The sequence below is a fragment of the Pipra filicauda genome, unplaced genomic scaffold (assembly GCF_003945595.2).
Source record: "Pipra filicauda isolate LSUMZ 115617 unplaced genomic scaffold, ASM394559v2 scaffold465_size509821_pilon, whole genome shotgun sequence".
NCBI classification, from domain to species: Eukaryota; Metazoa; Chordata; class Aves; order Passeriformes; family Pipridae; genus Pipra; species Pipra filicauda.
The window spans coordinates 403223-426131 of NW_024104604.1; the positions used below are offsets into that span (position 1 = coordinate 403223).

General features: G+C 41.2%; 1 protein-coding gene across 3 annotated transcripts in view; it reads left to right on the plus strand.

Moving 5' to 3' along the window:
• Positions 1-22909, plus strand: part of ARID5B (AT-rich interaction domain 5B) — a 116010-nt gene that overhangs the window by 67126 nt on the left and 25975 nt on the right. For 2 of the 3 annotated variants that reach the window (XM_027714414.2, XM_027714412.2), the window contains 3 exons: positions 12304-12416; positions 18372-18576; positions 20921-20973. In XM_027714414.2, the coding sequence (XP_027570215.1) occupies positions 12304-12416; positions 18372-18576; positions 20921-20973 (371 nt within the window). The remainder of the gene's footprint in view (positions 1-12303; positions 12417-18371; positions 18577-20920; positions 20974-22909) is intronic. The other variant, XM_039386119.1, reaches the window with a different exon arrangement.

Below are 22909 nucleotides of genomic sequence, written 5' to 3' on the forward strand. Positions count from 1 at the left end.
AGAGCACACTGTTTAATTTTATAGTAACAGTATTTTAAGAATGCTGACGGTACACAGGAAAGCAGTGAATAATTCTCAAACCCTGATGGTTTGTTGTGTTCAAAATGCTAAGACTTAATCAGCTACGGATTTCTCTTAGGAAGAACAAGACATTTGGAAAAAAAAATAGCTAGCTGAAGCAGTAGTGATTTATCAAAGCAGTATTCAAATATAATAAAGATTTGGCATCCTTACTTAGGATGGGCTGGAAAATATATTTGTTTTCATGTACCTTTTCTTTTTTTCCTGATGTGCCTGATTGACTTGTTTTAATACCGGTGTTATTTACATTTCAGGGATGGGCCTCTATTATGCAGGAAATTGTCCAAACCCCTACAGCTGTATTTTAAATTGAAATGATTTTTTTTATGAAGTGATTGTGTAGACTTAATTTAGTAATCTATTATTAAATATATAGTTTCAGGCTGTATAAAGTCTTTATATAGAATGAAAATGGGCACATATGAAGATCTAGGCTATATATACACCTGGTTCTGTATATTAAATCTTTTACATATGTTGTCCATTTTCAGGAACAAATAAACTGCTGCTTTTGAAAACTCAGCTTCTCTTCCATATTAGGGAATACTGCAGACTCCCTATGTTCCTTAGCTTCAGTATAATGCTAAATCAGTTTGTACATTAGTCTATTTTTAGTTATGAATGAACTTTATGGAGTGCAGCGCGCAGAGTGATTTCAGAGATTCTCGCTCATAAAACCCGTGTGTCATGCGCCGCAATTACAGCTGTAAACATTATGCAAGCTCTGGGCTTCAGGGGCCCGAGCCCTGAAATTTCCAGGAGGGAAAAGCACACACCCCTCTCACCCTTTTCTACAAAATATTGACACGAATAGTAAATCTCGTGGCATGAAATCCGGTTAAATTGTGTGACCTTGGCTGCGGCGGGCGGGCTGCCTGGCGTGGCAGCAGGGGGACACTAGAGGGCAACTGAGAGTTTGCTTTAAACCAGCCAAGCTGGAGATGGTTTTAATATCAACTAAGTGTTTAAACTCGGTGAGGATTTATTTTCCTGTCTGCAGATTTCACATATGTAACCTCGGAGTTTCCATTGACAGCAAATAATAATCCGACTGAAGTTCTTCTAGGGGGAGAATGCAGCGGGAGCAGGTCCGAAGCCTGCTTTTGCCCAAATAAGGCTTTTTTTGCAGACCCCATGTGTTAGATAATGATCAACTGACAGTCGGTCATGAGTTAATAATGCTGGATGCTGAAATATGCATACCATGTGGTATACAACAGTTCTGCGGGGAGAGACAAACACGGCTATAATTAGACATCTGAAACACAAGGAAGTGTGTAAATTGTTTAATAGTCCTCCACTTAATTCACTCAGATAATTTCCTAAGAACCAGTATTGACTACGAAAGAATATTGCACAACTGACTGCATATTTAGTTTAAACCCTGCCCTGCTCAGATAAATTTATGGATGCAGCTTGGTTTTATTTGGATTTTTCTGAGTGCTAGAGATTTACTGGGGCTGTAATGCAGAGATGGGCTCAGTTTTGTTTGTGTTGATGTTTGGGAAGATTACACTGAGTCCATGGGGTTTGGACTCATTTAAACTGGGCACATGATCTTACAATTAGGGCTTTTAAACCACCATTTTTTTGGTGTGTTTTGGGAGTTATACAGATTCCCTTTCTACTTGTGCACAACCTGACAGAATTACCACAGTTCCACTGCTGGTTTTCACTGGTGAATAAGTGCAGATCCCTCTTGTGCTCAGCAGTGCTGGGCAGTGTCACCTCTGCACCCCAGCATTAAAGCCCTGTGCCAGGTGTATGCAGGTCTCCCAGGGTATAGAGGCTACGTGCCAAGCTATCTGTGGAAGAAGAGTTATTCCTGAACCTCTGAACTATTCCTGTGTGCACTGTGATGGGGGGCCTGGCAAGCCAAGTGCTGTTGGTGAAGTTGGTGATGACCCAGAGATTTGAATGAAGCAGGGCTTAGCTTGTGGCTGCTGCTCCTGCCTCCACCTAATGCCTTGTGTAGTCCTCACTGTGGTGGAAGCTGAATGTAGGCATCAAAGGGGGGAGCTTACTCTGTAGTTTCTGCTTGTCACTTTACTAATATCTTCATGCAGGTTGATTATGCCTAACAAATTTTGATTACTTCACAGTGCAATGATCAAGTGCAAAGGGAAAAAAGTGAAAAAAATTCTTATATTATCAGTTACAAATCAGAAATGCAAGAGATTATTTAAAGAATATATTTGTAGTTTTCACATTGTGCACAACTCAATGATCGTTCCTTCTTACCTGCCGTTGTCATTCCTGAAAGCAAGGTCTTGGAAAGCTGTCCATTTTATCCTTCTGGCATGAATTTCTACCTGTTTATATTCATGCACGATGTCCATCAGTCAATTAGCCCATCTCATCTGTCTATCTGTGTGGATACCACTGGTTGCGTATCTATTGTATTTCCGAGGTATGTAGGTCACGTCTCCATTGGGTACTGCTGACTCTGCTAGACAGCAATTACACAAACGCTGGCTTTTACTGGAGAGAAAAAGAAACATTGCTAGGAAAGTCGCCTTAAGATTTGCCTTTTATTTTCTAAAGCCCTCTAATGGGAAGTCTACCTTGAGTGTTCTGATGAGTTTTGATCAGACAGGCTGACTTCCATGGGTTTGCTGTGCATTTTCATTTCTTGCTACCCTGCTTGCACTGCTTTTGTCTTGGCTATTACATAATCTGTTAGAGCCTGTTCACTTTCCTTTCGTTGTTTGCTTGCCTTTTTTTTTTTTTTTAACCCTGACTATTCTGAGAAGTCAGTCCTGCACTTCTTGAGTATTTCTGTGACCTTCCTACAGAAACTGAAGCCTCTGTCTGCTGGGTGCCGCTTTCCAGGAGGTGTCCTTTGGGGATGGAGGGCTTCAAGGCTGGAGATTGACTGCAGATTTCTGAGGGAGAGGGAAATCTGACAAACCTCTGTCTGATCCTGTGATTCTGCCCAAGCACATGGTGTTTCATGATGAGATAGGACGATTTCTTTGTTCGGGGCTTGAATGCTTCTTTCCCACTAGTGACAGAGAGAGCCATGCTGGCTTGGTTGTGTGGCTCCATGCTTAACAGGCTTAGCCTCAAAGGTGTGAATAGCCCCAGTGAGGTCATCAGAGGTCTTTCCATGTTCCGGGTCTTTACGAGTTAGGCATGTACTTTGCTCAATCAAGGCTGCAGCTCTTCATGTTCCTTGTCCTGCATAGCTCAGTACTTCACTGTATTTGATCCTATACTCATGCAGTTTCTCACCAGAAGAACCACGGAGTCATCTAATCTGGTATGAACCCCAAGCAGTGGCTAATCAGCCAAAATTGCTGGCAAATGCTTTCATCCAATTCACCACCTTTTTTTCTGAAGGAGAAGGGAAACAGCTGTTTGAGCGAGGAGCACAGCCAGACAGCTGGACGCCTGCTCCGTGCATCCCGCCGGGCTGCTGAGCCCCCCGCAGCGCCCGGGCTCTCATGGCAGCAGCACGGGACACCCAGCCCCACTCTGATAACTTGACCTTCAAGACCCTCGAATTGCATGTGTTTCTTCCTGCCCTGTGCACACCAGCTTGTGTCTGGCTCAGGCTTTTCCTGAAGGGTCTTGAGAAAGCTGGTCATAGGCACGCCTCCATATTCTGCCGTGAGACCACCTATGGGGACTGCAGTGCCTAGGCACGCCTGGTTATGCCTGGTTATGCCTCCTCGCTTCTGAGTGCCAGCTTTTTCTCACCTTTGAGGCACTCATATTACCTAGTGAAGTCACTTCTCAGTCATTTTTGCTCAAACCCAGCACAGCTTAAGTTGTTCAGACCTCCTTGAAGGCAGACATCCCATTGGCAATGGCATCTTCCTATCAGGGTGTGTTGAATTTCCAGTGGGGAGTGGCCTGTGAAGTGTCACTCTTGGCTTGGACAGTGGCACCTGTAATCCTTGCTCGCAGGTTTCGTGCTGGAGCAGTACTGAGGAGCATTGTGTGTTCCTGGTCCGTTTTTCCTTCTGATTACTCATTTGTATGAGTCAGTCTTAGCGTTGTGCCAGTCCTTGTGTCAGTGTGAACGTTACTGTCAGGGACTTTATATTTATTTCACTGATAAAAATTTGTAATACTAGCAAGGCCAGGAGCAACCCCTGTGGAATCCCACCAGAAGTCTTTTCATTTGATAGAAATTCCCCACTGATGCCTGCTTTTAGCTCTGTCATTTAGCCAGCTATTAATCCATTCAATATATGCTTGAATAAAATCATGTAGCGCTGTTTTTTAATCAAAGAGTTATTTAGTATTAAATCAGCTGTCATACTGAATGAAGGTAAGTTCCATGTGTGCAGCTAGTTTCTCTAACCAAGCTTGTAGTTTCAAAGTGTAAAATAAGGTGCTTTGTTTGTTTTTCTTTTCTGTTGTTTTAAGATCTGGTTTCTGTAAAACCAAGTGAATTGACTGGCTTTAATTATATTCTTTTGCAAGCATATCATCTGGCTTCTTTGCAAATATGGAACAAATATTTACCAAACACCTCTGCCTCTTTTTGAATCATTAGTAACAATCCTGTCATCTGTAGCCAGTAATAGGCCTACACTGGATTTTTTTATTATTATTATTTTAATTTGCTCTAAGGTCTACTTGCATGTCACATATTTGTCAAGCATAGATTTTTCTCTGAAGTCTTCAACTTCCCTTTTCAATTTACCGCACTTCATAATTTCCAACACATGTATAGATTTTGTCCAAAAAAAAAAAATAAAACGCAGCAACTTCTTTCCATTTTCTTTTAAAACCCACATTAGTCAGCAGGACATAACAAAGCCCAGATCAAGAAAAAGTCTTAACTTCCAGCCATGCTGAAATGAAGAAAAAGAAACTTCCAGCCTCATCCTGAATCTCGTCCCCATCTTCCAAAAAGAAACATTCAGGTTTTTTGCAAAATTGGCCAACCTGATATTTGCAGTTCCTCTAACTTTTCTATTAAAAGCAATGCTAGTCTGAACTGTAATCCATGAAAAATACTACCATTTTGCTTTTTTTTCAGAGATTGTCTGGTCAGGATGGGGGTCAAAACAACAGTCTGCAGCAAGTCATGTGTCTCCACATTAATCCACACAAGGAAGTGTCTGTTTCACTTATTTCCAAATGAGGAATGTTTTCCTTAGAGAGGTAGCAAATTGATTTTCCCCACATGGAGCATGGGATATCTCATTTCCAAAACAAAACTTTCAGAAATGGCTACACAAGTCCACTCTTTCTCCGTGTGTGTTGGAAAGCAGCATGGTTCCTTAATGTTCCCTGTAAGATTGTTCACTGCTGTGCTCTGGGGTTTCCAGGTCAGGTCTGGCAAGTTCAGTTACAGAGAAGGGAATCAACAAATGTTTACATTTAGAAAAAATGAGTAAAAATAATTTTAATATTGAGATTGTTCTATGTGCAGCTTGAGTAAGCAAGAGGTGTGTGTGTTTGCAGAGAGGCTGTGTGACCTCCACAGCTCAATGAGAGCTTGAGCTGTTGGTAGATGCTCATCACTGACTTCTGTAGGTGTACTTAGGATCTTAATGAGAGCTTCCCCAAATTCAGTTGATATTGTTGTTTCCTAAACAAAGGTCTGGGGTTTTTTTAGTGTAGTCTGATCTTTTGCTTTATTTTTCAGCCACTTCAATTTCTGACCCTTGGATGCAGTATTAGGTTAGTTACAACTCACTTCTCTTCACCAGCTCAGCTCAGCATGCCTGGGTGATAAATGCCCCAGGCTCTCCTTCTCGGACTCTGTTACCAGGAGGCAAAAGTTTTTAAATAAACTTTGAGGGGTGGAAGGAAAATAAATGAAATGTAAGATCCTGAACTCAGAATGCAGAAAAGGGTATGAGGTGAAGGAGTGAAAATAAAGAGATGGAGGTGACAAGGAAATCAAGGAAGCAGCTGGGACTCCAGAAAGTATGCGAGATTAAGTAATCTTTGAACAGCTTTTGAGACAGAGCTTAAATATAGCAATATACTTTCTTTAACTTTCAGATATTGCAGAATGCCAGAAGCCCCCTAGAGGGGTGAGTGTTAAAGCCATTAAACCTGTTAACTTTCTATTCATTACATTTTAAAAGATGTAACATGTAACCATGATTTTCAGCCAAGAGCTAACTTTTGCCAGGCTGCTTTAGGGATGTCCTCAGCAACCAGCTATTTGCCACCTGCTAGCAGGCATGGTCAGTTCATGGATTTTGTGGAGATCTGGAACCATTCTTCTCACCTTGACTTTGATGGCCAGGCACCTCTGTATGCCACTTCCAGCTTCTGTTTGGCACCTGCATTGTGAATAGCTCTGTGATCTGACACATCCTGCCGTTTCCACCTGCCTAAGAGGGAAGGTCTCCTAGTCTGTTCTGTATGTACTGATGGTTTTGCAGCTTAGGGCCAAGGATTCTGGTGTCACAGCTTTTGTGCATGTGTGTGAAAGCTGGAAGGCATATGAAGGACTGGCACAGTGCAAAAAGATTCTATGAGGAGACATTCTGCAAGGTGTTCTTCAGGGAGGAGAGGCTGTTGATGCATTTAGCAGGTGTGCTGCAGCTTTGCCTCATGCGAGCGCACGTCTCCTCTGAACCCAGCACCACAGCACATCCCTGTTTATCAACTCCTTGCAACTTCCAGTGCTCCACCTTAATCCTGGTTTGTGATTGCTTCCCTCTGGTACACTCCCACCTCTGTGTTTAGAGCTCACCTGACTCTGTGAGCCCACCCTCAGTGTAGACCCAGATCTTCTGCTGGCCTTTCTTTGTTGATGGCCCTGGACATTTTTACAAGCTCGGTTGATTTTTTTTTTTCTTGTATTGATTTTTGCAGTTGGCAGAAATGCTGTTGTTCTTCCTTCAGCTTTCCACAGGACAGAAACATGATCACAGAAAACAACAGGCAGCCAGAATCTGGTTGGCACTGCAAGTTGTAAGTGCATTAGCAATGCTTAGCAGCTATCCTGGTACAGCCCTCAGCAAAACACAGCAATGGTCTTCCTTTCCTTTTTTTTTTTTTTTTCTCTTTCTCTTTTTTTCTTCTCCTACTTTTGAAGTGTTTCTGAGAAACTGGAATATCAGCAAGACAAAATCAAAAGTCATATCAGGAAATGGTCACACAGGTCAGAGAGGCTTGAAACGGAAAGAACTTTGATCATGAGCATCACAATTGCTTAGATGTGCTTTAGAGTAAGAAATGTGGAGCAAGCAATTAAAAGGTACATGTTTTAGGCATGAGTACAGTACTGTTTACTTACATGGTTTGTTGAGCAGCCAACAAGGTCCAAGGTTATTTTGGGCTCAGCATGAGTAAGTGATCCAGGTATGACAAATGAGGTAATGCATTCCAGGCTCATTAAAAACTCTTGGCTACACCACTGATTTTGACAGAGTGCCAACATAGCTTGACCTCAGCTGTGTGAAGGCCACTATTTTTTTTAACACCTTCCCTATAACAACACATCTTTTGCATTAGCCAAAATATATGCTCCAGTGTTATTGTGAGGGTTGAACTCACTGGAGTTCCAGTGATAATCAGACTCCTAAAAAATAGATAGTTTTACTGTAACTGACCTGCTAAAGTCAGGTACCCCAAACCCACAGTCATTGTCTCTTGACTTATTTGTGCCTCTAGTACATGGCATTCTTGGCATTTATGTGGCTCAAGGGAGGTTGACTTGATAACAGGGTAAGCCCAGTGATCACTTCCCCACCCTGGGGATGCAGGAAAAGAAGGTGGCAGGTGGAGGTGCTCTCTTCTTCTGGCAGCCTATGCTTTTCCTCCATAGGTAGTGTTTAATCATGGCTGACCTTGGCAGCTCACATTTTTGGGTACTTCTCTTTCACCTGCGTAGAACTTGACTTCCTTGGGTTAGACCCAGAGCCAGGAGTTGTTGTAGGTGGTGAGATTTAGAAATGCTCTTCTTTCCCATGTGAGAGTTGAATAACTGAGGGTGGTAGTGACAGGAGAGCAGTGGCCACAACCTTATAAGTTTTCAGAGTAAGTGGGCAGGGTAGTTGCCGCCTTCTGCTCTTTCTGGCCTGTCCTGATCACCTGAAATATCCTGATGTTTGCACAGAGTGATGTGAGTGTTGGAGGGGAAGATGTAATTTTTGAGCAATGATGCTGTTTCGTGGCTTCATGAACAGAGAGGACCTCTAGCTTTGAGGAAACATCTAGCTGGTCTGAGCAGATTAGCCATGAGCTCCTCTCTTTTCTGTGTGCCTCTCTTACTCTGGGAGTCAGAGCCTGCTGCTGAGCTTCTCTGCGATTCCTGGTCTTTATTTCTGTGCAGAGATGCCTCTGGACTGTCCTTGTTTGATTGCTGTAGTCTGTAGGCAGCTCACAAGAACAGGCTTTGGGAGCACCAGGACAGCTTCTTACTAGAGTACGTTTTAGTCAGCAAAGATTTGCCAATCTACGTGTACAGATAATCTAACTCCTTGTGCTGTGCATGACATGGGCTTTGCATTAACCTCTCAGGAGTGACAGTTTTTAGTAAAAACACATAGAGTATTGCTGGTGCTTTGGCACTACGGGATTGTAGCCATGATCTGTGGACTCCTGGATCAAGTAGAGTTACCTTGTACTGTGCATTTTGCAGTAGCTGTGTTTTACCTGGTCGTACCTGAAATGTTTGCCAGGACTCAGCAGGTGAAATGGCTTTCCCAGCTGGGCTCTAGATTGCCGTAGCACAGGGAAGGCAATGTCTTGTGCTTTGCTTGGTTCTAAGTGAACATGCCCTTTGTGGTGACTAGCAAATTTGGGATGAGCTGTGATCCCGAGAAGAGGCTCCTTGAGTCAGCAAAACTTCAGTGTACAGGACACCTCTGCTATGCTAGTACTGATCCTTTTAATCACACCTGAGTAGAGGCAAAACAAGTTCCCAGCAGCCCATCAGGGGTCCCAGTAGATGTTTCAGTGGCTGAGTTTTCCCCTCTTTCAGATACAATAGGAAGCAAAAAGAAGGAAACAAGGGTGGAAAACACCACACCTTGGCAAAAGGCAAACATGTTGTCAAATGCATAGGAAAGGAAGTTTTTAAGCTGGTACTGTCCTGTGTCTCTCATACTCCTGTTACAGGCACTCAGACTGAAGAGGTGGCAAATAAATGCAAACTTTCTTCTGTACTTATGTATTCATTTTGTACTTTAATTTGCATTGCTTATGTTCTCACCTTCTGGAAATGTGCAAGTTATCAGGTCTCACTGCCACAAATGCTTTCAGAAAATGATTTTGAAAGCCATATGCACAAACATGTGAAGAAATTGAATCGTTTCAGATATTCTCAGGTAGTCATGCCAGAAGTCTTTCTCCACCAGAAAACAGAAAAATAACATAGGATACTCACTTAGCAGTCCAGTAAATACTAAGCATACAATGTCATCATGAAAACTGACTGAGACTAAGCCACAACATGTGTGTAAAATTGCTTCAAAATAATTATGAATAACAAATTCGAGACATTTGCAGTGTGCTCATGGATATGTCAGAAATTAAACAAAAAAAATGACAAAATTGAAACACCTATGTGACTTGTAAATGATTTCTTCGGTCCTAGTCATATTTTCTAGAGAACAAAATGGATGTCACTGAAATGCAGTAATCTTCAAATAATGCATTTATTTATAATGATTTAGGGAGCAAATATTAATGGCTTAGTTTCAAGTGTGACTGGAACTATGTCAAATGTTTTCTTCTACAGAGTAGATACTAGATGCAAGGACCTTCTCTTCTGGTATTAATTCCTATTGCTGCTTTCTTGTTAATTGTGTGTCAGATCTGGTAGGGCTTCAGGTGATTTAAAGTCATACCATGGGGCGTGTGGGATGGTCCTCGTGTGTGCTGTGACCTTCCCTGCTGCAGCTCCTGAGCCATGGGGAGAATGCAAATACCCCATTTCATAGTGGGTTTGTGCCAGTTCTGCTGTGGAATGCTCCAATTCAAACAGTGTTTATATGCAAGCTCAATATACCTGGAATTTAGAAACAAATGCCTTCTTGCTTTTAAAGCTTTTAGCAAAACATTAGCAGTGCTTTATAGTGTGATACAGAGTAGAGTGCCAAAACTCAGGATAACAGGTATGTTTGGAAAACACTGAGCCTTGAACTAGTTTCTTTATTCATTAAAGAGAAAGAAAAGAAAGGAAGAAAGAAAGGACAAGTAATTGATATGCAAGTATATTTGATGTTTGCTCAGCCACATCCCTCTTCTGCCATGTGTTGGGCCAGGCCTGGGGATCCATTCATTCAAAGGTCGATCTTTCAACACTGTGGGCGAGGGTGTAGGAAACTCAGGGAACATTACTGTTCTCTTCAGTACCTGCTTAAAGAAGATGCAACTGCTGGCACTGACGGTGGTTCGGGATCTGTCCATCCCATCCAGGTCATGTGCCAAAAAACAAGCAGGCACCAGGAATACACCAAAGGCTGAGCGGGGTTTATGAATAAGGCTGGGCGGCGTGGCCGGGGCTAGCAGTCTGGCAGCCGGCGCTGGATCCTCGGAGCTCATCCCACGCTCCCGCAGAGCCGCTCATCTCTGTTTATATGAGTAATGGAGTGGCTGGGGGAGGGGACTTGGAAGCACAGAGCAAATACTCTGAGTGTTCATTTTGTGTAAGGCTGACATCCACACCAAGTCGAGACTCCCAGCGACGTAGTGTGCAGTCACATGCTGTAGCATTCATGAGTACAGATATAAATCAGGCAGATGTTTGTCGACTGGAATGGGTAATAATTTCTTTCTCTCTTTGTTTGATTTTGCATGTTAGCCTCAGATGACAATTTCAGAATTGCTTTCTGCAGTACTTTTCAATAAGCAGAATGTGCTTCGCTGGAGATAGATGGAGATATTTCTAAAGGGAGATAAACATATTTTTAGATAGACACAAATATGGACTTACACCCATATGCACTTACATATATATATATATATATATATACACATACACACACACATATATATATATATATATTATTTTTTTTTACTATGTGCCTGTGTTGGAGGAAGAAAAAGGATGTGACTTTTGATTTTAAACCTGCAGCTTTTCTCTTTCTCTGAACAGACCAAATATGACAGTGTTACTCAAACTATAAAATCAAATTAGCACCCTGTATTGTGTTTGCAAACTAATTAAAATGTAAAATGTCCCGAAACCACTGGCTTACTGTGTGACAAATGTAAGATTAAAAACAATTAGAAGACACTCAAGAGGTTTGTGATGTTTAGATTTCTGACATTGTTCTAATCATCCCTTTAAGTAATGAAAACAATGGTTACCTAGAAATTAAAGGTTTAAAGGAAATTATCTTATTCAGTACAGTCATTAGTTAATGATTGTTTATCATTTTAAATGTTGCCATAGTAGTCAGAGGCTGATTTTTAAATCTGAAAGCAGAGAGGACACATAATAATGAGCAAACATCTGCTTCATCTCTTATTTCTATATATGATCATAGTTTATATTGTAATACTACTATTGAAAGATGAGTGTGATATTTTTTATGATGATCCATATCCCATTCCTCATATGGCTCAGCACAGTTAGGATTTAGTCACTGTGTTATTTCAGAGCTGTTTTATCTTAAGAATTGGACAAAACTGAAAGTGATTCATGTTAATTTGTATGTGTGGTATGTAACCCTTATGAAACAATCAATCACTTATTTCAGTACTTGTCAACTTCCAGAACTAGTTGTTAAGGGTTTTTTTGATCCATTTCAGGACTCAGGAGTAATTTTTTATTTTTTTTTCTTAAACTTTTTCAGAAGAACTTTGACAAGAATGACAGGATATATAAACATTTCTTGGAGCTGTGAGGAATTTCAGTATTTCAGAACGTTTCCAAAGCCAGATGTTTCCCAAAGTTGGAAGTAGTTAGTACTCTTGTTTGAAGATTAGAGATAATAAAGGCAGCAGGGTGATTAATGCAAAGTTACCCATTAATATTCAATTTTGTTCTTTTTTGTACCATGGAGAAATATTTGTGCTTTCTCTCCGAGTCCTTCGGAGACCAGTGTTTGACTTTATATTAATTAGCTATGTGAAAGTAGAATAGATTAGCTTTGGGGGATATTCTATAGAAATGTATAGTGTGTCAAGATATAACCCATGGAGGATGGGAATCTTGTAATAAGCATTTACTGTAGACAGATGTGTACATTTCTGTGACTGATTGTAGTGGAATTATTTATTATGCTTTCAGCTGTTAAGAATCCAGGATAAGACAATGTGCTCAAATTGTTCTCCATTAATTTTCAGCGCCAAATCTTAAAGGCAGACCGCGCAAAAAGAAACCATGCCCACAGAGAAGAGATTCATTAAATGGCGTTAAGGATTCCAACAGTAATTCTGAAAGCAAAGCTGTTGCCAAGGTAAATCACTTAATAATACTCTTTTCAGTACACTCTCCTTTTTTAGGTACAACCCTGCCTTTGTTTCCCAGCGTGCTGTTTCAGATTTAGAGTGTCACTTATTTTCTTGGGGATGATAAATGTAATTTTTTCAATAGTTTTATTTTTCACTTAATCATGCCTATGTTCAAAATTACCAACAACTATAATCACCTAACAACCTAATGCTATCAGCTTGTTGGTAACTGGTAATGCTTAAGCTTTCTTGGCATCTAGTGTTAGTTTTCACATTCTGTGACACACAAACATAGTTTGTGACAGTATCTTCGAATTAAAAATAAACCTGGGAGCAGCTCACTCTGTTACAATGTACTTCTAAATATAAGTTTGAGGATAAACAGACTATGAAATAAGAGCTGCTTCGGTAATGGTTTCTAAGAAGCACACACAAGCGACATTACCCTGATGTTGAGATCTTGACATTTTTAAATTAGAAAAAAAAATAAAAAAGATAAGGGAGAAACTCAGTACAAAAGCTTAAAAAAAAATTTGGGCTGTTTCCTTAATACTTAGTGCTGAGCTGCGTGTTCCAGGGTTTGTTGAATAGTGCGTGCTTTTACAGAGTCTTCTGTATGTGCTTAGCTCATACTGCAAGTAAAAATTGGATCATTGATTTGTGTTTATACACTTAATCTTTTAGATATTTATGGGTTTGTGTCTTTTCCTTAAAATATTTTAAAATGAAGCTTCTGTAGTGTAAATTGCATCCTATTTTCTATGTTGTCTGAGTGGTTTTAAATAGGAATTTGGTTTTCTCTTAAAAAAAAAGGCAACACAAATGACTCCTTTCAAGATGATTTAATTTGAAACTCTGAGATGCAAAGATGGAAAATTACTTAGAGCACTACTTGATTTTTATCTGAGGCAGAACTTTGTCACTGAGCTAAACAGCTGCAGAGGTTTGCATATACTGAATTTTTACACCAACTCCTGCCAAATCTGTTTCAATAAATTAGATGGATGTGTATCTGAAAAACGTTTCCATTGTTGTGACCATCTCTTTAGGAAATACAGTGAATGTATAGACCCATTTGCGTTGGTATTGTTGTACACAGTGAATGTCCTGGGAGATTAGGAGGTTAAAGAGGTCAAGTGGAAGTGTTCTGCTCTCAGTTTCTCATAGGAAGGCAAATTAAATTCCACCTCCTCCTCCTCCCTAGGAGTTCAGTTAAAATTGTGCTTTCTGTTGATGACGATAAAAGAGGCTGAAGTTCATGATGAAGCTCTGCCCTTAAGTCACTGTTTCTCTTCCTTTTGTGCCCTATTGTGCTCAGTTGGAGTCTGTACTATCGTATTAGACAGGCATGGTAAGAGATGATGGAGCCTGGTGTGTTGAGTTGCGGGGTCCTGCCAGATACTATAGTTTGTCTGAATGTTTTCTCTGTGAAAGAACATGCAAAATTGGCAGTGTGAAAATGTCTCAATTTGCCTCAAGTCCCCTTCCCCCAAGACATTTTTCATGTTGAAATATTACCAGTGAACTGCGATGTGGACCGTCTTGTCAAAGCACCCTGGACTGTAGCACAAGTAGTTCTGCCTCTTCAGCACCTGTTATATAGGTACTAGATAATTAAAAACTACAGTAACACTTCATACCAAATTGTTTATCCTCTCTGTTTATATTTGGGTTCACCCGACTAGTCAGATGGGAGGATATTTCAGATCAGAAGTAATTCCGCCTATTTATCTAGTCATACTGTGCTCATCATTGTGCAGATATTAATAGCATTAATTATCTTGGCCAGCTTAATTTCATTATAAATAATAGACATGCTCATGATATAATGTTCTTGCATGTAGTCACGCTGACTTCACTGTGGCTCTTCACATCCATCTGTGTCTCAGGGCTGTGGATATACTTTAATAAGAGGAGGACAGCGAATCAAACCCTCTACAGCAGATGTACTGCACTTCACACAGACCCTGCCTCTGGGTTACTGGGGAAGGAGGGGAAGTGTATTTGGGGAAGGGGGGTGAACAGAGACCCACCTACTGTCTTCTCATTGTTGGGGACAGTTGGGATGTTAAGTCATCATCTGAAGCTCCATGTTGGACTCTTCTGTTTATTATCCTCCTGTCAGTGCTCCATCTCCAACTAATGCTGACAATGGGTCCGTGGAGAGCAGGGTTGGACACTGCTGGTGTAAACAGGACAAATCCGCTTATGTCAGATGCTGAAGCGTTTTGGCTGTGGTCCTGGCCATACTCCTGTTCCAGCTGAAATCCCTTTTGAGCAGAAGTTGTGCTGCTTGCATTCTCAGATCATGTCCCTCAGTGTCTGACAGCAGCCTCACTTCCCAGTGGCGGGGCAACGTCTCTGACAGAGTTGCGGTGGCTCTATGGTTTGAGTCAGGAAACAGCGGAAGTGGCATTCTGAATTCTGTGGATTTAAGCCTGTCAAGACCAATTCAAGCTGCACGGTTGTAATGACTTGCTGAGTTTCACGTTCTCAACTGCCAGTGACTAGAAAGCTTTGTACATCCTTACAACATAGTTCTCATTAGGCGTGTTTGCCCTGAACCATCAGCAGATTGTTTTGTAGGATTTTACAGTTACCTGACATGGAAAAGCGTCTGGTTGGGTAGGAGCAGCTCTGAGTTAGTTCCACTGTAGGTGGCTTGTTAAAAATAGAGTGATAGCGGGACAGTCAATGTGGTCCTGGACCTGCAGGTGCTGCCAGGGAAAGCGGGTCTTTCATGTGCCACTTCTTGTTAGTTGCTGCATCCATTTCAGTACTTCCGGGGGAAGATCCCAGGGGAGTGTCCTCCTAGGCTGGGAAGAGAATACAAGGCCGTCTACTCAGGCAGGATCAGCTCTCCTGGAGAAGGATATATCAAGCTCTTCTCACAAAACATTCCCAGGACTTTGGAGGCTTTCGTACTTCACTCCTTCACATGTCATCAGTGCTGGACAAGCTTTTGGGACTTGCAGACTCCAACATGACCCTCATTGTGCCTACTTCATCCTCCCAAAGAGTGTTCCCATTCAAAGTGTGCAGAAATGCATTCTAAGGCTTTTTAAAACTGGCCAATCTGACCATTTTGAAGAACCGAAAGGATTAACTTGTAAAACATGGAAGTTTTCCCCAAATGAATCTACTCATTTCGTCTCCTAGCGCAAATGCTGAAGTAAATCTCTCGCTTCATTTGTACAGCAAGATCTAGGAAATTAGTTTAAAAGTCACCAGGATATGCTTTTCCTGTGGCCACAGGTAGCCTGGAATGCTCTCAGATGTGGAGATTTATTCTGAGCGCCTCAGCCATTATCTGACTGAAACTGTAAAATGCAGGTCTGTAGTGGTCTGTGTTGTATGTGACCTCTGGCAGGAGAAGACAAACACATGGGTGTACCCTTGAGTGTTCACTGGTCATTTAGTCATGGATGATCCGCCTGTGATGGAACACATGGCCGGAGGTGGTCAGATGTTCCAGAACCCATCTCTGGGCACCCCCAGAGATGCAGCACTGGGCCTCAAACACCGAGTGGATGAAGCACTGCAACCTTCATCAAAGCTTCATTGAACCTGACACTGCTTGGAGTCCATCCATTGCATTTTGGCACTTCTGACTTCCACAGGTGCTTTGACCTCGCTTCTCTGTAGACAGGAGAGAGGGAGTTTGTGTGTACCACACAAACAGGTTTTTCTCACTACTGGTGGGTTTCTTAATATTATTTAATTTGTTTCCCTTCATCCCTTGTCATTAGTTTGCTTGCACAGCAGTGAGCTTGGATTTCAGTTAGTGTTCGTGCCCAGGTTGTCTTTGCAAACGTAGTTCTGAGTTGTCCAGTTTGAAGAAGAAAATCCAAGCAAGCAGGTAACAAAACTGAATAAATGTTCCCAGGTCCAGTGAATTTGTTCCAAGTTTACAGCTCAAGTTGAAAATCCTAGAGTTGTTGAAGTCATGAGTTCATATTGGGAGTGCTAACCAGTCTTTGGAGAAGCATTGAAACTTATGACAATGTAATCTAAACTTTATAAGAGGAAGCTGTTAAATAATTTTTGTGAGGAACCAAAGTAAAAAAGTCAAGGGATTACAACTCTGACCTGAACAGTGGATGAGGAAATCCAAAGTTCATTTAAAAGGATAAAAATCCCATTAGCTCCATTGAGTTTTGGATGAAACCCAGGATCTTTACAGAAGTTTAATCAACAAGCATATCTATTGCTAAAAGGCAAAGCACGGTGTCTCGTGCCGTAGGAAGACAGTATCTTTTTGAACCATGCTACTGGAGAATATCAAGCAGTACAGTGGACATATTGCAGCAGCAAGTGATCAGGAAAAATCCCATAAGAAGTCCATTTCCCAGTCCCTGCTGCATTGCCTGGGAGGAGTGAGCCTGTACCCTGCAGTGACCAACATGGAGGTTTTTCAGCAGCATCAACTACCATGGAAGACTGTGACCACTTGTCCTGTCTGGTTAGGAGCTACCACTGCTTTGTCCACCATCTGTGGAAAACTATGGAGGTGGATAACCTCAAGTCAGAGCTTTCTGCAAAGTTAATGCCTAGTGGAGTATAAAGATGTTGCTTTCCCTGAGCCTGAAATGCAGGGTAGCTTTATTAAGATGAAATGAGTGTATCATGGTCTTTCCAGTGATATGTTTGTTGTTTGTTTACAAGCACATATGTAATGCTTTACACAGCAGTTGTTTCCAAAATGTCAAAAGTGCCTAGGAAGCACCTGATTTAGAACTGACAGTTCTGAAGGAGAGTCCATTGGTTGCTTGAACAAGAGCTCCTGCTTTCCTGTGCAGCAAGACACCCTGCTGTCCTCAGCTGTCCTCCTAAAATATGAAATACTGGCTCTTACAGTCTCCCTGCTCCCTCTGGGAGCACAAAGGATGTGTCTTGGATGGGGTATGGAACTGCCAGAAGGCCCCTGACAGTGCTCAAAAACCTTGAAGGGGCAGTGCAAATCCACTATCTTGTATTAGAGCACTTCCAGTATTTCGCTGGAAATGTATTGATTGCGTGGTCCCAATGTCTTGATCACGTAGAGCTTTTACACATCAGTTTGCAAGATTGCTCTTTTTATTTTTTTTGTATACACACATCAAGTGAATGCTTGACTTATAATTTGCTTGATTCAGTGAGAGGATTATCTTCAGGAGGGACTGCAGGATTAAGGCAGTCTCACTGGATATTTTTCTCCATATTTGAATACTGATAAGAGGTAAAGTGGTTCCAATTTGTTGATTTCCTGACTGGCACACATCTGCTGGGCAGGCCAGTGGGAAACCTGAAGCTCTGGGACTCGTGTGCTTTGGGGCTCCCGGTGTCTACCAGGACAGGCTCCAGCTACCAGCCTCTCCCTTCTGCTAAAGACTTAGGGCTGTGCTCAAGTTTAAGCTGATGCCCAAATCCACATGACTTGAGTCCATGCTACAGCAGAACCTCTGCTCGTGTGCTGAGAGCTCTGCCTGGGTAAGGCTTGCCAAGGTTTGCATCTGTTTTGGTGGGCCAAAGGAGAGAAAAATGTGTCGTTTCAGAGCTGGCTGCTGAGCATTCCTGGAAGGGGCTGAGCACCCTCAGCTCCAAGGGTTGTCTATGGGAGTTGACGATGCTCGGTGTCAATCCTGGAACGGAGGTTATTATTAGACTTGCTAATGGCAAGTGTATGTGAGAGATGGAAGCTGTGTGTGACATAGCAATGTATAGTCATAAAAATGCAGATCTGGAGAGCATTACCAATGAGTTATAATGATTTAAAGATGTGGCTATTTAAAAATGTTGTGACTAAGATTCAGAACAAGACATTTAGCTCTATAAATAGCTTCCTTTGTTTCCCCTCAAAGACAGTCACATGGTTTGGCCTTCATTTTTTCAACAATCCATTCTGCTAGGAGAGGGTATTTATTCCTTAAGTGAAAATTAAAGGTTACCCAGATCTGATATGACATCTTTTCTTTTCCCAGGTAAAATGTGAGGCTAAGTCAGCTTTGCCCAAACCCAAGAGTAACAACAACAACTGTAAGAAAGGCTCAAGTGAGGATAAATCAAAGATTGCCGTAGGTGAAGAATGCAGAGCTGATGAGCAGGCTTTCCTTGTGGCTCTTTATAAATATATGAAAGAAAGGAAAACACCAATTGAACGAATACCCTATTTAGGTTTTAAGCAGAGTAAGTATCCTTTTTCTCACTTTCTTGTTGACATTTTAGAATGGTTTGGCTTCTCTGGAGAAAGTATTTGCACACGACGCCTATTTTAAAGCCTTACGGATGGGGGGGACCATATTTATATCTACACATTTTCCAGTCCAGGCATTTCACTGTCTTATGCCTAGATTTGCATCTCTTCCTTCTGGGGTAGTTGCTGCCGGATATTTATAGGTTTAAATCCGCTGATTATGACTAGAAATAGGCATGTTGAAAACTCCCTAGTTTTCTGTTTTGTAAATCTGCAGCGTCTGTAATGCCTTTCTTCTGAGTTAATAATATGACGTATCTTTATTGTGCCCAGATGTTCTTTATGAAAGGACAAATATTAAAGGAAGATATTTAAAGGTGGTCAAGAAAGGCACAAAAGGGATCATATTCTTAAGCCCCAGAATGTGTTTATAGTTAATAAATTACTGACTTTGGAGAATATAAAACCAGACTGTATCTGTTTAATACAGAATGCAGTGTTTAGAATTGCTTTGACATGTACAGTTTGTAGTGCCACAATCTGTAAAACAATTGTAGGTGGAGAAGATACAGTTGTAACCCAATTTTGCATAAATATTGCAGCACAATGTAGATCTTTCACAGTTTCCAACAAAAGCTGTAAATGGGGGTATTTTTCCTTCTTATCTATAGATTGAATGGTACTTTATTTCCTTAAAGGGAAAACACCATGGATTGAAATATTATTTACTCTAATTTATCTCCAGATTAAAACCATGTGTTATTTTGATGAAGAATGTCAAACCTGTATGTTTTACATAACAATTTACATACCTAATAGCAATTGGCACTGATTGCAACAGGCCTCCAGCAGCCATTATAAACTTATATAACTCCAAATGATTACAGTGTTTGTCTGAAAACTGGCTGCTTGAAATGGAAGTAAAATTAATGTACTATGAACAGCCTCATTGCATTATGCATTGATTCAGATTAAATCAAGGCCTAAGCAAAGCTCTCAATAGCTTTGAAACAGTACAAGGTTCAATGAGGCTTTCAGACGTTTTGTGTTGAAGAAATGATTTCTTCCCCCCCCCCCCCCCCCATTTTATTCTGCACTCCCTCAAGAATGGAGACAGGGTGGGCTTGAAAGACAAGCTAAAGTATTATTTCTAAAATTCCCCACCGAGGTTAGGACCCTCTGCTAACATTTAGCTGAAATACACTGAGACTTGCCTGACATTCATTATAAATTAGGGGCCTGATCCAGCAAATACTTAAATACCAAGAGTAAGTATACTGAGAAGAGCAGAAATGTTTGCAGGATGGGGCTCTGTATTTGTCCAGCAAGACTTGTGCAAACATTGCCAATATAAATAGCTTAGTGGAAAGAGACAGTGTGTACTCTGCAACAGAGCATCCCCCCGTGGAGAAAGAGATCCCATCCTCCGTGGTCCACAGCATTATTGCTGACCTGGAGTATTTGCGGCGTGTCCATGGGGAGTCAGTGTTCGTTGGTGGAATCACGCATACACCTTTCATAGGGCTGACATCAATTTTTCTTGTAACAATTAAAATAAAATAAAAAAAAAAATAAAATCAAATAAAAGTGAGACACCAGCAGCAGCAAGCAGTGGCCCCACGGACAGGATGAAAAGCACACTGGGGGAGGGGAGTTCTGCAGGAAGTAACAACTGTCTCCCAACACATCTTTTGAACTGAGTTGCCTCCGTGCCTCCAACCCCACAGCCATGGGCAAGGCACAACAAGCCACAGCATAATTATTATGGTAATGCTCATTTGTGCTCCATCTGGGTTCATTCACACGGGACCCGTTAGAACGCAGCTTATTGTTCATTGATTATGGAGACCATTATCTGGAGCCACAGTAAATATTGGATATTGTTGTCTAATCGATAGGCTTTCTCTGTGAGCCAGTGTGTGGCTCATGCTTGCTTGCTAATGAAATCAGTATTAAACAAATAATTAAAAGCAACATTCTTCCCAATGAGTAACTTTTATTAGCAAGGTTGTGGAAACATGCTGCAGTCATTATACTGTGCCTCTTATCAGCAAAGTCAAATGAGCCCATTACCTTTGTCTTAGTGTATTTTTCCAGTCCTGTTAAGGAATCTATAAGTGTGTTCTCTTATATGTAATTAAAAATATATATAGTATGGGCTAATATTTACTCTTCAGATTATGTAAATACCTCTTTGGAAAATGTTTCACGGGAGCTTTTTCAGGGGCTGTAAGCTTTTTTTTTTTCCTCTATTTTTTTTAACTGTTTAATTTACATTTCTTTGAAATATGTTGGCTAATGCAATGCTTATCTAAATACTTATTGTCCCTCTAACAGTTAACCTTTGGACTATGTTTCAAGCTGCTCAAAAACTGGGAGGATATGAAACAGTAAGTGTTTAAGTAACTTAAATGAAATAATTGTGCAATCTAACTTTTCCCTGTTAGAAAAAAAAAAAGTAAAAGCAAACAATCATTTGCTGCATTTTAGGCTAGCTGTACACATTGTGGGTTTACTGGACCATTTTTGGAAACAGTCCCAATTAGTTCCAGGTTTGGCAAAATTGTAAACTTGTCGTAAAAACTACAAGTGGAAAACATATGTAACTCTTCCCTGTCAAGGAAATTAGTTAGGTCTGTAATTTTTTCCCATGTTGAGAAAGGGCTATTATTGTACAACAAGCCAAGATTGCATAAAAGAAATTTCACTTGGCAACATCCCTGACATCTGTTCATGTCTAATATGGGAAATGTATTAAAGGCTTTCAAAAGTAATCAGCATTGTCCATTTAGGAAGAGTATGCTGCAGAATCTCCTCTTATTCCAAGTGTAAAAGATCTTTATTAGACTAGGGCCAGTACTACATAAACAGGAAGTTATCAAAGAAATTCAGAAAAATCTCTGACACTTTTTATCAGTTAACCATATCTGACAAGAGCAGTTTATTTTTAGCTTACAGGAAAATTTGATGGCCACGGATTTTACAGCATGTATTTTGAACCAATAAAATATTAGAGCAACAAACTTAGATTAAAATCTTGAAATGAGAAGAAAGAGCTGCATTAATGTGGCACATCGAGATGACATCTGTAATGAAAAAACAATTGACATAGGAAGATGTCGTCATTGGAAATATTTTCTTTGCACACAATGATCAGATTAAGTTGTTCAGTTCCTGCCGCAGTTGGATGAAAGAAATTATTTTTGCTTTGTTTACGAGGTAATCTGGGACATATCTGTGCTGTAGAGAAATGACAAGAAGAAATGCACTGTCAAGAAACTGAAAGTCGTTAGAACCAAAATGCAAAACTCACTGTTTTCCTTCCGTACAATAAAGCGCATTGTTCTGTACATCAGCAGCCCGGGCTGGTTAGCATGGGTGTGCCTGGGATTTTGTGAAACATGAAATATAACATTCTTAAAAAAAATATATGCTTGATTTGGCTTTTATTGTTCTTCTTCTATCTTTCATTAATCAGCACATACCATGCTGATGTACAGGGGTGTGTGTAGGTGTGCTCATGGGTACGTATGAATGAATAGCTGCCATAGATAGATCGTTACAGCAATTAGCAGAATTGCCATGAGTTGTAAAGTGCAAGGAAAATGAGGGCTAAAATCTTGAATTTGATGCAGAGCACTAGGGAAGGCCAGGAGGGAGATTAAAAGGCAAGTGGTGTGACCGGGGTGCTCGTCCAGGGAGACGAGCGATTTTCACAGCAATGTTTCAGGTCTGCATGAAGGGATGAAGTATAGAAGCAGGGATGCCAAAGTGGTGGCTTGCTGGAGAGACCTGAGTTTTAGTGGCAGCAGGAGAGGGATGAATTTAGGGATGCGGGAGCAGGTGAACCCCTGTGCCTGGGGAAGAGCAGGAATAGGATGGAGAGTTTGTGAACACAAGGCCAGGGCCAGAGAGCCGGGTCTGCCAGCGAAAGCAGAAATGTGTGATACTATCATCCAGAGTAGCTTCAGTCTATCCTTGTCTCAGACCTCCTGTCCTTTTCTCAGAGACAGATATTCTCTGTTGTTTAGGGACATTTGTCACCTTTGATGAAAATGTACCAGTGGTGCTTATTCTTCAGGGTAAACTAAGCAATTGCTTGCTGGTCAGTAAAGGCAAGGCAAGCATAGCTCATGCCCTCTGACATACCTGTGAGCCCAGCCTTGTTTGGAGAGTGACTCTGGCTGAAAGGATGGGCCTGATCCTGTTTTTATGATGTGAGTGGCATCTGTGCTCTTGGCGGGTGAGCTGAAGTTGGGAGGACTGCTGTGATGCAATTTTAAGTTGTGAATGGAGCATGAGGTTTCCTGACCTCATTCTCATCTG